Here is a 16,555-nt window from a genome sequence, read left to right as displayed (position 1 = left end):
ATCATTAGCTTGAACAAGTACTGCAAAAAATTTTAAAAATGTAGAATGCTGCCTTTAATTATGTAACGCCGTGACTTGTAAACTTTGAAGTGAACTCTGAGTTGGCCGTAGTTTATTTAACTGTAAAATAGAATAGTTTTTCTAGCAAAAGTCGCTTATTTAATTAAACTATCGAGCAAAGTTATTGTGTATAAATAAATACTAAATAACTAAACATTTTACATACATTAGTGTGAAATACTTCGTATCTTATATCTTTAAACATCTTAAAAATTATTCTGTCAGTAAGATTGAAAAATATTATTCATATTTCATCATTTTATTAGTATATACTTGCATTTAATTCGTACTTAAATATAATTTCCAAAAAAACATCGGTCATCCAGGTGCTGTTGTGTTAAAACATTACTCCAATTTCCCCAAAATAAGTTTTTGGTTCAGTTCCCTAACTTTGACGAAGGTGGTTGTCTTAAGACAACAAGCAAACAAAGAAACAACCTGTAATACGTTGATAATATTGAACGTCATTGAAATAAATTAACAATAACAAAAAAAGCAGGTCGCCCTGCATGACAGGAGGTAGATTATAAAGAAGATTTATATTCGAAAACTAAATTCAAATTTGGAAAAACAAATAATCTGTGAAACTAATTACCCTTCATGTAAATTAAGACGAAAATATATTCCCTGTTCAAAAATAACCTATTAGGTAACCTAGTTCCAAATGGAATTTATACTCTATATGAGAAGTGTATAAGCTCTCTAAATTTTGTTTTTTCCCGCCTCAATCTCTGTAATGGCTGTGGAAATGAAATGTGGGTCCGGGGGCTATTCTGCACACGCGATAATCGAGTTTTTGATTAAAAAATAAATTGCACTCGTACTTGGCTTTTTGCTGTTTTTTATTCCACTATCACACGTAACTTTATATATGTAATTTGAGTCTAATACATAATGAAATATGGTTTTAAATTATTATATCCTTTTTTATAAAACATTTTAAATACACAAAGAATGTAGAACTAATACATCCAAGTATATAAGTGAGATTGTAACATAAGCAAGAGTGCGCCAGGAGAATCAAATACTAGAGTAATAAATTAGAGATTAGTTACCACTGTGCCTCGTAGAGCACGTAAAGCTGTCAGTCCTACGATTGATTTCCAGTCAGTCTATCGTTCAAGTATATTTATTAGAGTAAGCCCAGAATAGATTGTACAACAAAGCCTAGAATATCTCATATCTGTAAATGTAACACACCGTACATGTGTACAGTTGTTAAAAATAGGCAACTACATATTTTAAAACATTTATAGAGTTCTAAACGATATGTTGAAGTAAATGTTTTTAACAACAAATATTAAACGTCCTATAGAATGTTTGTATCAATTTGACAACCTTTTTTATGTATTAGTATTTAATTTTAATGTAATCTTCGATTTATCACCTTGCTGATTGGATAAATAAGACTTAGTACCATATATTTTTACTAGCTGACATGATAGAGGCTGTCCATATAAATTGAATTACTCTAGTGTAATTTAGTTTTTTTAATTGTTTATTGTTTCGCTCAACTTACATTTGTTTACGCGTGACGAGATGACGAAGGAAATTTGAAATTTATTTTAATACATTGTAAGAAGTCCTATCTCTCTATATTATTAGAGTAAATAGTTTTTTCTTGCTGTCAATCTATAATCACCACGATACTACAATTACTATTAGAAAATTACTACAAATAGAAAATGATTTATTTCAAACATTTGCATTAAATAATCTATTTTATAACGTCTAAAATAAATCCAGTATCATAGACAAGACAATAATATCGATAGGTTCTATAATAGTCCCCTTCCAATTTTTTCCGTTTGACGGGATTAAAGCGTAGTTGCCAACCGTCGTTCCGATCGGAATAAACTCAGAGTAAAACGTTTGTTGGGATCCGATATTTTTTTACATTTCCACTTCGTTTGTTTAAGATTTTTCGTATTTAATTTGCAACGGGTTTAATTAAACCAACGCTATGAGGGTGCTTTGTAAATTCAAGGTAGCCACACAGATGTGTTTCGTTTGTTCCAATTTTAAATTTATTTAATACTCGTAATTACATCTTTGTTCCAAAGCGTAAATCAATTATGATTTTCACTTAAACTATATTTTAGAAACAGCTCTGTGATAATGTTCATAAATATATTCCTCTGAAGAATACTGAAAGCTTTTGTTCGTGTCAATTTTACGAACATGATTACAATGATTTAACTGAAAATAATTTTGCTGCAAGGCTTATAAAACATAATTGTATTACAGACGGGCTTCGCGATAACATATATTAAAAATATTTGGGAACAAAAAAATTAAAACTTGGTATAATATCCTATAACCCCTAGATGGGGCAGAGGGCGCCCTCAGTGAGTCTCCATCTGGCTTGGTCTTGAACCTCGTATTTCACCTCGCTCCAAGTTATTCCGGCTTTCTTTTCTTTTTCTTTATCTCTCGGCTGTACGGTGCCAGGTTTGCTGGGGAAGGCCAGAAATCTGCTTTCCATGCGGATTCCAATTTCTTTCCATTTCCATTTACGTCGTTGTTTCTGCTTGCTGATCGGGGTTTCTCGGCAGTGCTCCCAAAGTTGCTCGTTTAGGATCGGTCACTATTCTCCTTATTGACACACAGTATTGGAAAACTATTTAAAACCTTAGAAACAAAATTAAACATATACGACAGATTAAAGTGAAGTAATCACATCTTCTAAAGTTCCATATAAAAATTAAGACGAGAAAAACAAGCCATAATATACCATAATCCATTAAAATAAGACATCTACTAAACGTATAAAAATTACATTACACAAGTTAAGGTAAAATCAACCGTATCTCATACAAATAAAATTGCAAATCTATTGTTAATATTAAAGTTAACTGCAAAAGGCTCAACGTGATTTCAGTAAAGCCGTCTGAAGTCCGCTGAATTAGGGCCTAAGTAAATAGGATTACATACATTTGCTCGACATAACTCTAGAGGGATAATCTTTTCCAAGTGATTTTGTCTGTTCCTTTTTTAACGCAGATTAATAATTTATTGGTTTACATTATTAATTTGTAAATATATAGTACTAGCTGATCCGCGCGAACTTCGTCCCGCTTAACTTTAAACTTAATTTAGGATTTATTGATACAATTCTTTTTGCAAATACAGAAAAGTTTTATTGCTTACCATTGTGAAATAAGTAACAGATTAGGCCTCTTTTATCTAGCTTCAATATTGCGATACTGCATGATAAAGCACTTTCTGATATACAACATTTTTTGAACTAACACATGTCTTCGATCAAGATCAAAGTCTGGTTATGCATATCCTCATTCACCTCAAGATCGGAATTTCTTGAACTGACACGAATTCGATGTAAAACGATGCGTAGTTTTATCAACAGATGCTGTTGTAATTTATTAATTTATTGTTATTCGATAACTTACCCGATATTTTATAATTATTCTGCTATTCGAAGCGGAGGGAAATCCACAGAAAAAAGTTAACTAACATTCGTCCAGCAGATCTTGAGTTAAAAGTGGTGTAACTAACACGACTTTGTTTTATTTAGTTATATTTAGATTTAAAATTTTCTCAACTAAATAGTACTAATAATAATAATTAAAAATATATAAATAGAGAAATAAAATAAATGTTGGGTCCCAGTGGCAATGTACCTTTGACGCTGGCATAATTTTTTCGCTGCATTATGATAGTTATTCGATGAGCAAGGAATGCACCAGCATTACATGGTACCAGGCCCCAACTTAAATATTTAAAACCCCACAGCACAAGGGCGTCTTTCCAGTCTACTCTAAAGGAAATAAAATGGATGTTAAAAGGAAATATTCTTATATTTAAGCCGTTTTGGTAATTATTTTCTAACAAAATCCTGTGGTGGTATTGTCTTTGGCTTCGAATTTCTGAATCTGTTTCATGATTCATGAATATGACACGCGCTATTCGATGATACGAGAGTTCAGTAGACATAGGAAAAGTTATGCCTGCCGTACACACGTAAAATAAATCCTCTAACTGCGTGTGTCTAAACGCAATAAACTCCAAATCTACGGAATAGATTCTTGTACTGTTTTCGCCAATAGTTCTTCTCTAAGAAAGATAAAGGTGTGTTTTGGCATCATCTTTGGTATCAAATTAGTTAATTTTCACCGTATTTATTGTGTATTTTAGAACTTCTACTATAAATATTTCCAAGATTACTAACTTACGTATAATATTATATTGCTGTAGCCATATATGGTTCTCGCCTGTCTACCATACAATGAATTGTATCTTATTAACGTACAGAGGCGATGAGAAATTGGAGAAACTGATAGTGGTTGGTAACACAGAAACAAAAGCTCATGTGGCCTTTCATCAACCAGATGGAACTATCAAGTGAAAGACTATTGTTCTCAAAACTGTACATTGTCATGTCAGTCAGTCAGTCAAAGAGATGCTGGATAGAAACCGGTGGACACAGATAGTCTGATGACCATGGCACTCAGACATGAGCTTTCGATTAAAGATGATATTATACAAGTATCGTACATATATATATATATATATAGTACAGTAGGACAAATGAAAATCAACTTTTTAAGATTTTTTCTTACAATTTTCTTATCTTTTCACGAAACATCCTTTCATTGGAAAACATTTCGCTAAAGATACATTGTTCCCGCCATAATATTTTGTTGAGTAAATCTTTTGTCCTTGGAATTCAATGGACCGCAAGTTAAAATCATAATAAAGGGATAGGTCGCCGGACTATGTTTTCTAGATGTGACTAAATTATGAGACCTGAAGGTGACTTTCATAAAGCCTTCAAAAAGTTATACTTTCTAGTAAAGTCGGTTTTAAAGGATTCTAAATTCTAAAAAGGAACTAATGGGAAAATCCGATCGATAGTCGCGCATCGCACTTGAGTTGATTGATCTCAGGGATTCCAAGATTTTGAAGTTATACTACTTTTGGCGCGTTAGGAAAAATGATGAGAGTAAATTATTACGAAGCGCACATCGTCACAGCATACCGACACCCCGAGTATTGATACTCTATTTTTTTCTACAAACGTAGAATAAGGTGAAAGAAATGTTTGAAATGATTTTTATCTTGTTGCGGCAAAGAAGTATATCTTCTTACGCGTGTACATAAATACACACACTTTTTTTTTTAATTTTAGTTATTTTTTCATAAAAAATCACCTATTGTTTTCCTCGCTGAAAATTTACTCGTTATATTGTCACACACGGGTCCCTGCAGCTCAAAAACCCTTAAGTAGACTCGGTCCTGCCAGACCTATATCATCTGGAGCTCTCTATATTTGTATGAATCTATAGCAGAGGAATATTACAATATTTTGTTCCTTCCAGAACATTTATTGTTTAAACGCAGACTGACATCGAGTGCGTTCGGTGCGGAATCTCCAATCAGACAATGGATACACGAAGCAAGCTGAGTATTTGTTTAATAAATTGAAATGTTTTCATCATTTTCTTAAGGTTTATTGCTTTTTATAGCTAGAGTTATAATAGGATCACGATAGACACTCTTAAAAATAATAAAAAATTGCGTGTAATTACACATGTAAGAAGTGAAACTTATTTTTCGAAAAATGTCTATCTACTATCATTGATGTCGTTATTATATATTTGTGTTATTAATGGCTTATGGTAACTGAAATACGAAATATATTGTTTACATATATATGGAGTTATATACCAATTCCTACTCCGCTGGTGAAAGTATAATTCGAATCACGCGTGGTAGGTATAAGAAAAAGATGGCGCGTAACGGAAGAATGTCACGCGTAACGAAAATTTGTTTCACTAAATTTTTTTTCCAACCCCGATAAAGAAGTTTCACTTCAAAAAATATTAAAATAAATACTCAATGATATATATACAGTCATACATTGCTCATTCATAAACAGTTATCCTAGAGAAAGGTTCCTCTTCTTTGATTTTATTATTTGGTGATTACGTCGGCAGTAATTATTAACATTTTTACACATTAAGTTATACAGTTATATTAGTTAGACAATGTGTGGGTGACACACATTGTCTATGCTGGAAATCTTAATACATTTTAGAGGATTCCTACAAAAAAATCACACGTTTATGTACTAATATTTTGAGAGCTTTGCTTACTTTTGCTGACAAGAGGCGGGGGATAAATTGGTTAATCTACTACGTTATACTTGAACGATACCCTGTATGTTTTGATACATGATATATTCTATAATTATATTAGATCGACCACCACATGTCACCTAATAATTATTAAATTAAACATATTCGCTGGAGAAAAAACGAATTACAGTACTTTTAATAGTTTCAAAGAATTTTCTGATTACGTTTACAAATACAAATCAAGTTTTAGGTGGGAATTTACAAATCCACTTTTGTTCTTAATTAGCCATTACAAGCCTTATTTTATTAATGCATTTAGCGACCGAAAGATACTTGGATACTGAGATCAGCTTTATATGCCTCCATAGACAGACACGCATGTCATAGCAATATTTTCAACAATGCAATTAATTGCGTATATAAACTACTAAAATGACACTAATATAATAAAGACTAGTCTTTTCATTACAACTTATATATTTCTATCCTTTATCTTTGGCAATTCAATCTATATTGAAATATCAATATAACGCGAACATTTTTCACCAAAAATAGAGTTGCTTTTAGGAATATTAATCATATATATAGCTTGCCAAACTCTACTTTCAAATATAAATGTATTACCAACACGTAGAATTTTCAATATTCTTAACCTACATTCTAAAATAAATTATAGTTTAGATTATGGATTATTAGGTACACCGGTATTATTTTTATTTGGTTTTTCTACTGTATTAAAAAAAACATACGTACATTTATCTTCGAGCACAATACCATAGATACAAACAGGTACTGTCCTCGAAAAGATATTGAACTCTTCCTTATGGACCCCGTCTCTTAAACGGGACAAAATATTAAAGTATAATGTGCTAAATGATATGCTAAATGAGTCTGATTACAATTTTAATATTTCCTAATATCATAATAAAAATAAAATTAATCAGTGGTACTACAACCTCTTTAGGTCTCGGCTTCAGATTTATGAATCTGTTTCACGATCATTTTTAAATCTAATAGGCAAGTAGGTGATCAGCCGCCAGTGCCTGACACACGTCGTCGACTTTTTGGGTTTCCTCACGATGTTTTCCTGCTCCGTTCGAGCAAATGTTAAATACGCACATAGAAAGAAACTCCATTGGTGCACAGCCAGGGATCGAACCTACAACCTCAGGTATGAGAGTCGCACGCTGAAGCCACTGGGCCAACACTGCTCAATATCATAATAAGTAAAATATATATTTTTGTAACGATTATCCTCAATATTGGATCCAATTTCGAATTTTTTCATAAGAATGCTTTATTATCCCGTAGTAAATAGACAATTTTATTAGTAAAATATCAAGAAAGTTTCAAACGAAATGGGCTTTTCATTAAATATAGAACAAAGAAATTGACTTGTATTAAGATCAGTTTAGGCCGAGTTGTTGTGACTACTACATTCCTGAGGTCGTAGGTTTGAACCCCGACAGTTGGTCTTTCCCATGCCTATTTAATCGAACGTAAGGTAAAAGAAAACATCATGAGTAAAATTTGATTAGAGACAAATAATCGACGGTATGTATCTCAGAAGATAACCGACTTATCAACAAATGATCTGAAATTAGATACAGAAATCTCAGGCCCGACTCTTAGAGCCACTGTTTCTTAACTAAAGTGTCCCTTACATGTGTAAAATGTAATTCCTAAGTAAAAAGCAACCTTTCCTCAAGCATAATACATCAATAAAAGTTGGATAAAAATAATTTACCTAATCCCGTGTCTTGTTGTGACGAGTTCTCTTTTTCTCAAAGATTGTACCAACAACTTGGATGTCCCATTTCTCGCTTCAACAATCTAGCGCGTTTATTTTGTGCTTGTGGTACACCTGGGCCATACGTCAACCCTGTTATACTATTTTTTTTATATAACTCAACGGTATTTCATTTGTATGACAAATTAAATAAAAACTTTACCTAATAACGAAATTATAATTCTTTGGGTAATAATAACAATCGAGTAGAAATTATCAATAAATTGAATAAAAGTAGCATAGTCATTATTATTGAAAGTGTACACTTGTACACTTTCAATCTTTGAAACCTAATGACAATCAATATTTATTTATAAGTATAGCATTTAAAAAAAATTCAAACTATTTATTAGTTACTATAAACTTCTTACAAATTGATTTGTTTATTCTGTTAAGTTTTTTTTTTCTCTGCAGTTTTTTTTTGCACCATCCCTAAGGCTATGAGCGAATTTGTGCTGTGGTGCTGTCATGTGGAGTGACTTCCCATTGGAAGCATCTACTCATCTTCTGCCTAGAGCCGCCGGTCTTCTAGCTCTGGAATATGGTAACGTTTTAGTCGACTCACATACTGTTTATTTGTGAGTTGGCGAGCAAGTTTGTTCGTTAGCTTAACCACTCGTTGTATTATTAATTCTGTTAAGTTAAAAATTCAAATTAAACTTTATGAACGGCCACCCAGGTGCATAGATGCCACTGCCGTGTAGACACTTATTTTTCTTCATCGACCTTCGATGATACAACTGAGTTCCAGGTATTGATTCAAACTACTCTTCTGAACACTCTCAATGGTAAACCCTCCTCTAAAAACTAGCAAGGAGTAAGCCGGTATAGCTCGGTATGTCACTGGTCGTCGAGAATTCCCTCTTCGTTGGATACTGTCAAGTGAACGAAGCAGATACTTAGGTGCTGATGTTTGGGTGGGGATACCCCAAGAGGTGAAAACATTTCTCCATGTGGTGCTGTATTTGCGCTTTATACACTTGCAAACGGTGGCCCCGAATGGGTTACAGTCTCGCCTTGCTAAGCACACTAAGTAAATACTTATTAAAACTGAAAAACTGAACATCATTCGATATCTCAAGGTCCAGTTTTCCGATGGTGGCTGATTCTTTAACAGCTGACTAATCTTTTAATCATCACAGTTTACGTCTCCAGTGTGCCCTAAGCCTAATCTATTTTCATAAACTCCGAGCCGAGCTAACTCCCTATTTCATTAAGAACTTTACAAATTATATCGCAAGCTTCTTTACTGACGTGTAACTTCACCTTACTGAGATGATTAATAATCGAGAAGATAACTATTTCACTTTGCGCTTAACTGTGACAGTGACAATCTAGCAACAATCACAATGATAGCGTCACACCGTTGCACTAAGTATTAACGATCGCTCAGTATACTAGTCACAATCAAAATCTGTTATAACGACATCATATTTGGTCGTTAAAACCGACAGTCGTAACTACTAACCTCCCGAACATCTTAAAAAAAACAGTTGCCAAAATACGAAACCAGGCTACCGCAGAAGAAGTTTAAATAATTGTTATGTTTAATATTTGTGTGATCTCTACCTGTACATCATGTTTGCCTTGTGCTTGTCACATCAAAATAGTATGTTGTGCTTCTTTTATCAATGTAACAGTGTGCCGAGCGTTTATCAATAAAACAGCATATAACGTTATTATAAAGAACCTTTACCCGCCGGGACTTTTGATTTTGGTCAATATAACCGATGTTGTTTTAAACGATGTCGTCGGAGTTTTGACTGTATATACTAATACCACGACATCAGCAACTTAGCGCCTTTAATCGGCCACTACTCTGTAATAATTGCGATATCGGTAAGTGTTTTGTATGAGACTTCGACACTGATTCTCTTATTGAGATTCTTCGCTGAGACTTTAGATTAACAACAATACATACGTAGTTAGTTACACTTTATTATGTGTACTCTCACTAACTTTTGTTCAGTAATTAAATTTTGAGTATAATTTCATTCCAGACAGTTGTATAGATTCATCAAGACCAAAGTGAACTGTAAACTGAACTAAAATTAACTATTGCTCGTGAAACTAACGTTGATTTTACAGTTTGACCTACATTCTGTGAATTCTAACTTGCGATTTAGGTAAACCTTTCAGCTAATTTTAGTCCAAGATTTTAAATGTATTTTGACACAGGAATTAGATTATTAACCAGTGTACTAACTATTGTAGTGTGAATATAAGTGCCAGTGCGGTATCGTGGACACAAAACGTAGTGTCAGTAGGTACCCAGACCTAGGTAACACTGAAAATGTTAAGAAAATCAAAAACGGAACGTAGAAAGTTGCCAATACTTTTATTGTTTTTCGAAGTTATCTCCGTTCCTCTCAACACATCGCATTCGATGGAACCACTGACTAAAACAGAGGACTCATTTGTTCGTGGAATATTTTTTGAAATAGACTCATACCACTGCCTAGCCCGTATCTGCTGAAAAGTCACTCTCTCTTATTTTCCTAAAATATGCGTCGCCCAGCACTTATTGTATCTTGAGTAGTCGCTGTTAAAGGACGTCCCTCACCTGGATCATCATTGAGATTGCTACGTTCCCGCTGAAACTAGTTAAACCAATTGTAAATAGTGGCACGAGATAGGGCATCGTTAAGAAATGCTAATCGCAGCCTATGTCGCACTACGAAAACTATAATAAATCATTGACCTAATTTTTTTGTTTTTCGTTCGTCCTCGTGTTAGGTTCATTTTCACGTGTAACTATGGTTTTTAATTTGCCGCCAATTCACAAAAACAAATGACAAATGAATGCAATATACATAAGGTTACCAAATAGTTCTAAAATTGTAATTCAAAAAAGTTTTCATTAGTAATATTTCTAACTGGCCAGCTCTCAGATGTCAAAATTGGTATTTTCAGTGCATTCATAATTTACCTCAATTGTCATATTACATTTCAGATAAAAGAGTATGTAACTTATACCGTTGATTTGGTACTATGTATGATGTGGTAAACTTTAATATGCATTTAGAATCCCTGTTAAAGGTGTGTAGAAAGAAAGAAAATGTAATATAAAACGTATTTTATTTAATTGGTCACTTACACCTTATAATGAATGTTTAAACCTAAACATTTTGTAAGGCTAGTTAAGCTTCGACATGTTTATAATCTAATATTAAAATACATATAAGACAAGTTTACAATAATAACCCTACGTCCAGACTATACAATAAAATGAAAGGATATAACCAAAACATAATACAACTCTTTAACATTAATTAGTTGCTACAGCTTTTAACTCTTTAAAATGATTTCATAAAGTTAAACTTAAAGGCCGGTTCCCAACTGCTCTTTGGTATGAACGGTGAAAAGGATCGCGTTGCACCAGCGCCGAAATCGAATGAAGAGGTAGGTGTCTTGAATAGATTTAGTTTTCCCATCGCAGACACATCAGTCTTTTGAAGGAAATCAGTGCGTGCTGCACCTAGTGAGGCTCCAAGTGTGTTCCTGAAACATCATTTACGATTATAAGAGCTAAAATCTTGTACACAAAGAAAAATTGTACACAAAGTTTTGAACTTAATTATAATAATTTTCATCACAGTTTCAGCTGTGTTTGATACCTTAACTATGAGTTTGACACTTACGTAACCAAACGAATTGTATCGAAATGTTTAATTGTTACTCACTTGTACATGTAATCTACGCCACCACCATAGGTGTTGAAGTTGGGTACATTTGGTATACTTGGCATGTTCTTTGTAACAAATGCATTCGCGTCTAAATTGTGGTTAGGTGTCTTGAGAACATTTAAATTGGCCGCAGCTGTCAACTGCTTCCCGAAGTCTGGGATCTGTCTGCCTGATAGGCTGAGTCCGTGGCCATTTCTAAAAAGTTTTATTTAAAGCTATATAAAGAGTATAATATTCGTCTAAGTCATAATACCTTTTATGTCTCTTTCTGGCAAATCATGTTTAGTTTAAGAAAGAGTGCGACAAGTATTTTATTACAGAGTCAAAAAATTATTTTATTTTTATGAATTCAAACCGTCAAAAGATTAATTTTACAATAAAGAATTTAAAGTTTTAATAATTCTTATATTTTGTCTTCGTTCCTGTCGTCTTTTAATGTTTTGCCTGGAAGAGTTTACTTAAAGCCCGCCCGTTGCACTATGCATTTAGCGAGTACTATCTATAGCTAAATCGATCACACTTACATATTATCCAACGCCACACCAGCTCCATACGAAGTCAGCTTATGACTAGGGTCCATCGTAGCCATACCAGTTGCACTGAGAATGTTAGTATCAGACTTCGCAAGCGGCACTTTGCCTGCAAAGTCCCAGTTCCCCTTATTATCGAGGCCAGCTCCTATCTGCACTTGTCTCCTCACTCTTGAATGCTCAATTAATTCAGGCAAATAATCTTCGTCAATTAAAATGTATCTGCAGTTAATGCCGGCCAATAAAGCGGCAAAGATCAGAGTTTTGAAAAACATTTTTATTTTTTATATGTGAGAACTCTCGTTACTAAGATGCGAATGGATGCTGTGTGCTTGATCCAGGCTTATATACGTATGATTGGCGAGCTAAAAAGTCCCGAAGATGTTATCAAGTTACATAGTTCACTGGATGTAAAATTACGTTTTAGTTTCTTTGTTTACATAACATAAACATAAGACGAAAATACAATTTTACAAAACCTTTTAAATTAATTAATTGACATCTAGACTAGCATAGTATTTAATTTGTTTATTTTTTTTCTTCATTGATTATTGATTACATTTAATTGGGAGTATATATAGTTACCACTTAGTGTTTTATTATAATAATAATTATCATAAAGTTATGCTCTCATATATTATTTTATAGGTATGTATAATGTTTGGTTTGAATTTGAAAACAATGATAAATAAAATTTGTTATAATATTTTTTTACTAAATTCTTTTCATTAAAATAAATTCAAACAAATATTCTTTAAAATTACAAAATGACATGTCTTGAACCCTATATCTTCGTCAGCCGAGGAATTCCCTCGATATCTCTTGACGTCTGACCTCATAATTATTATATATTAATTATATGATAACGAAATAATAGCATTGTGAATCCCCTTAATCATATGCCGTGTACGTAAGTGCCTTTGTGGCTTCGTGGTTAACACTTTTATTATTTTGGGGGTTATTTGTAACTAGCGGGTTCGCTTAGCCTCTCCACACGTTTGACAAAGTATTCAATGCGAGAAAATGAGGTTATATCTAAGTAACACAAAACGGATGAAACTTGGATACTATAAAACACTCGGCATTTGCACATGATAAAATTCATGCTTAATGATTTGTATAGGTAACTTCGAAAACACTGCTTTTCACCTGTAAAACTATGGCTTTTATAAATATTTATATTTTATAAGATCGAAGCCTTTGATCTAGGTATTAACCTACGATTTATACGATCAACTAAAGTTTCTTAATAATAAGTAGATTTGTTAAAAAAACATGCAGATTATTTCGTAGGACTGGTACACACTTTTACCGTGGTTTCATAAAACCACACACCATTTTATCTTCAACTTACTTAGTCTACAACCTAATTTGAGTTTTTAATTAGTGTGTCGTCATAGCTTCTTCCTAAATAAATATTAATTCGTACATCAATTTTATTACTGAAGCTTAAAGTTATGAATGTTTAATTTGAAATTTAATACTCTGAAATGATATTTTAAACCTTGTTTGCTAACATGCATTACCAAATTATTGTGGACTAGATAAAGTAAATTAAGAGCAAAATTAAACAGATATATCACTATTCTTATATATAATATAGACTATATATAATATAGTCATATGCATATTTATTAAGAAAATTGTTCAGGCTTATAAGATTTGGATTAACATTTTTCTAAACTAATATATTTGCATACCATATTTTGGCTGAAGAAACTGTATTTATAATTTGTTAAATTTCAACTGGAAAAATTTTTTAACCGATTGCAAAAAACCCGAAAAAATACCTGCCCAAAAAGCGAAACTTTTAAAAATTATAACGTTTATAGAATTCGTAATATAAAATAACATGAACCCACTCAAAGTTTCAACTTCGACGATTTTTATTTAGTTTGAAATATAAACAGCGAACGCTCGACTTTCATTGAAGCCACTCCAAAAGTTTGCGTGCATTTTAAAAATCTGAAAATTGCTCTAAATGCAACGAAAACCGACTCATTTTTAAGCTTTGATATCCTTTTTATCTTTTTAATTAAATAAATATTGTTGTATAAAATAATAATAATCCAATTCCAACCACTACACACCACACAACCACAACCCACTACAACCCTATATATCTTGGATTTAGATAACATTAACTTCTTAGATAATTTTTATTTCACAGACTAGTAGGTTCGAGCCTTCCAGCTGTCACATAGTTAGAAAGTCTGACACAACTGGGAATTGAACCTACGACCCTTAGGGATGAGAGTTAGTCGCTGAAGCTACAAGACCAACACTGCTCATTGCAATTTCAAAATCTTCGTTCATAATATACTCGAGTCTCGAAGTCTTAAATAGCAATTGAATATTTTATCGTTATAACTCTAGAGCATATATGGGCAACCACCGGCCCTCTGTAAGATATCATCCGCCCGCAAGACACTTTGAAAAATGCCCAATTAAAAATTATTGCATTAGGTAAGTTATATTCACGGGCGACACATCAAAAGATTTCTACAAAACATACCTAAAAAAAGACAATTTTCTGCAGCTTAGAAGAGAGGATTGATTTGTGCGTTTGACAGTACTTATAAATGCGAACAGTTCTTTTCCTTGATAAGAGTCAATAAATCAACACATCGTAAAAGACTGACTGACGACAATTTGGAAAATTCTTTGCGACTCATCAGTGGAATTAATCCAAATATCGATGGATTAGTTTTCCAAATTTAAGATCAAGTGTCGCATTGATTTTGGGGAATTTAACTTTCGTAGTTTGTAACTATAGCAAATTTATTGATTTAACCATAATGTACCATATTTATTAAATTTAGTTTTGTCATTTTAATAAATTAGTTTTTCATTGTAATATCATAACATTGTCATATTATTATAACGTCTAATATCAAAAAATATTATTTTCAGACTAAAGTTTTGCCCACAAGGAGTCAAAGGTTGCCCATAGCTGCTCTAGTCTAGATGAATTCTTATATAGAATGTCACAAACCGACATTATAATAGTAATTAAATTTCGACTCTTATTATCCCTAATATGTTTTCAAAACAAGATTTTTTTGTGAATTAAATATACTATTGATAATAAAATTGATTTAAATTGATAAGCCATTTCACATCTGTCAGTTTTAGATTCAAAGGACGTTTCATGACGGAACTTGTAACGTCAGAGGGCCTACCATTAGAGATGCATCGCTTATTCAACAACAACAACAACAAAATATATTTATTCATCTATATAAACAAGTACACTTATGAACGTCATAAAAATTAAATTAATTGTAAATTTACATTTACTACCAGTTCGCAAGTCAAAGGCGTAGAGCGGGCAAAATTTCATGCATACAATGACATCGAACAAAATATGAGACAGTTTATGTTTCCACGTGACTGTTTGACATGGTACGTATTTGTATAAAACTATGACAGAAGCGATTCTAAAAAAGATTCTTTTTGTTCAACTTTTTTGTATCAAACGTGTTCAAATAATAATTAAAACTAATTCAAAAAGTGCAATTCATAAGATATACGATGTCTAATATTGCAAGTTTTATTTTGTGTTAATTTTGAGTTTTGAAAGTGTAATAAAATAAATTATTAAAATATCGACGTCTTGTTAGACTGGATTGTTTTAAGAAACCTTATGGCCCCCTTAGAACACAAATTGAATAAAAAAGTTATCCCACTTCTTACTTTTTAAGACGAATTAAGATGTCAAATGTGCATATGAAATAAGCCCTACATTAATTAATAAGGATTGTACGAACACAAAACAATTTAATATATATTCACATTATTGAGTAACTCTTGTCTACTCTATTATATGAAAATCCTATGAAAAGCAGTTTTCCTCAGCGACGTCGCTCTGTTATTAGATTCGGTTTGAAGTTAATATCCGTTCGGAAGAATATAGATTGAAGTCTATTGCGCGGAATTGATTTATGTTTAGGAAAATATTCTTGTGTAATGTGTTAAAGGAAAATAAGTGTACTACAGTTGATTTCAATAGTAAAATATTCCATCATCATAATAATAATGAGTATTTGGGTGAAAGTTTATAATTAATATTAATTTCATAACGTAATAATATATTTTAATAACGTGTATGATAAATTAATAAAAGAATTGACTATAATGATATGACTCAAATCAAATCAAAATATCTTTATTCATATAGGTAAACATGTACACTTATGAACGTCAAGAAAAACAAATTAAATTAACTGTAAATATACATTTACAACCAGTTCGCAAGTCAGAACTGGCAAGAAACTTTCCGCCACTCTTTTCCAGTTTTTAATACAAATTGTTTGAACTGGAGCAAATCAATCCCAAGGATTAGGATCATTTAAGTATTCGTCACATTTATAAAAAGCTTTATTAATTAAT

At 32.3% G+C, this 16,555-nt stretch overlaps 1 protein-coding gene across 1 annotated transcript; it reads right to left on the bottom strand.

The window, feature by feature from the left end:
- Nucleotides 1-11,008: 11,008 nt before the first annotated feature.
- LOC111000607 (attacin-E) lies at nt 11,009-12,496 on the bottom strand. The gene is made up of 3 exons (XM_022270112.2): nt 12,158-12,496; nt 11,631-11,828; nt 11,009-11,448 (listed from the first exon to the last, which is right to left on the bottom strand). Exons 1-3 carry the CDS (start codon nt 12,436-12,438, stop codon nt 11,244-11,246), a joined length of 684 nt encoding a protein of 227 aa, XP_022125804.2. The 5' UTR covers nt 12,439-12,496; the 3' UTR covers nt 11,009-11,243.
- Nucleotides 12,497-16,555: the final 4,059 nt, after the last annotated feature.

The sequence above is a fragment of the Pieris rapae genome, chromosome 18 (assembly GCF_905147795.1).
Source record: "Pieris rapae chromosome 18, ilPieRapa1.1, whole genome shotgun sequence".
NCBI lineage: Eukaryota > Metazoa > Arthropoda > Insecta > Lepidoptera > Pieridae > Pieris > Pieris rapae.
This window is presented reverse-complemented; position numbering and strand designations above follow the sequence as displayed.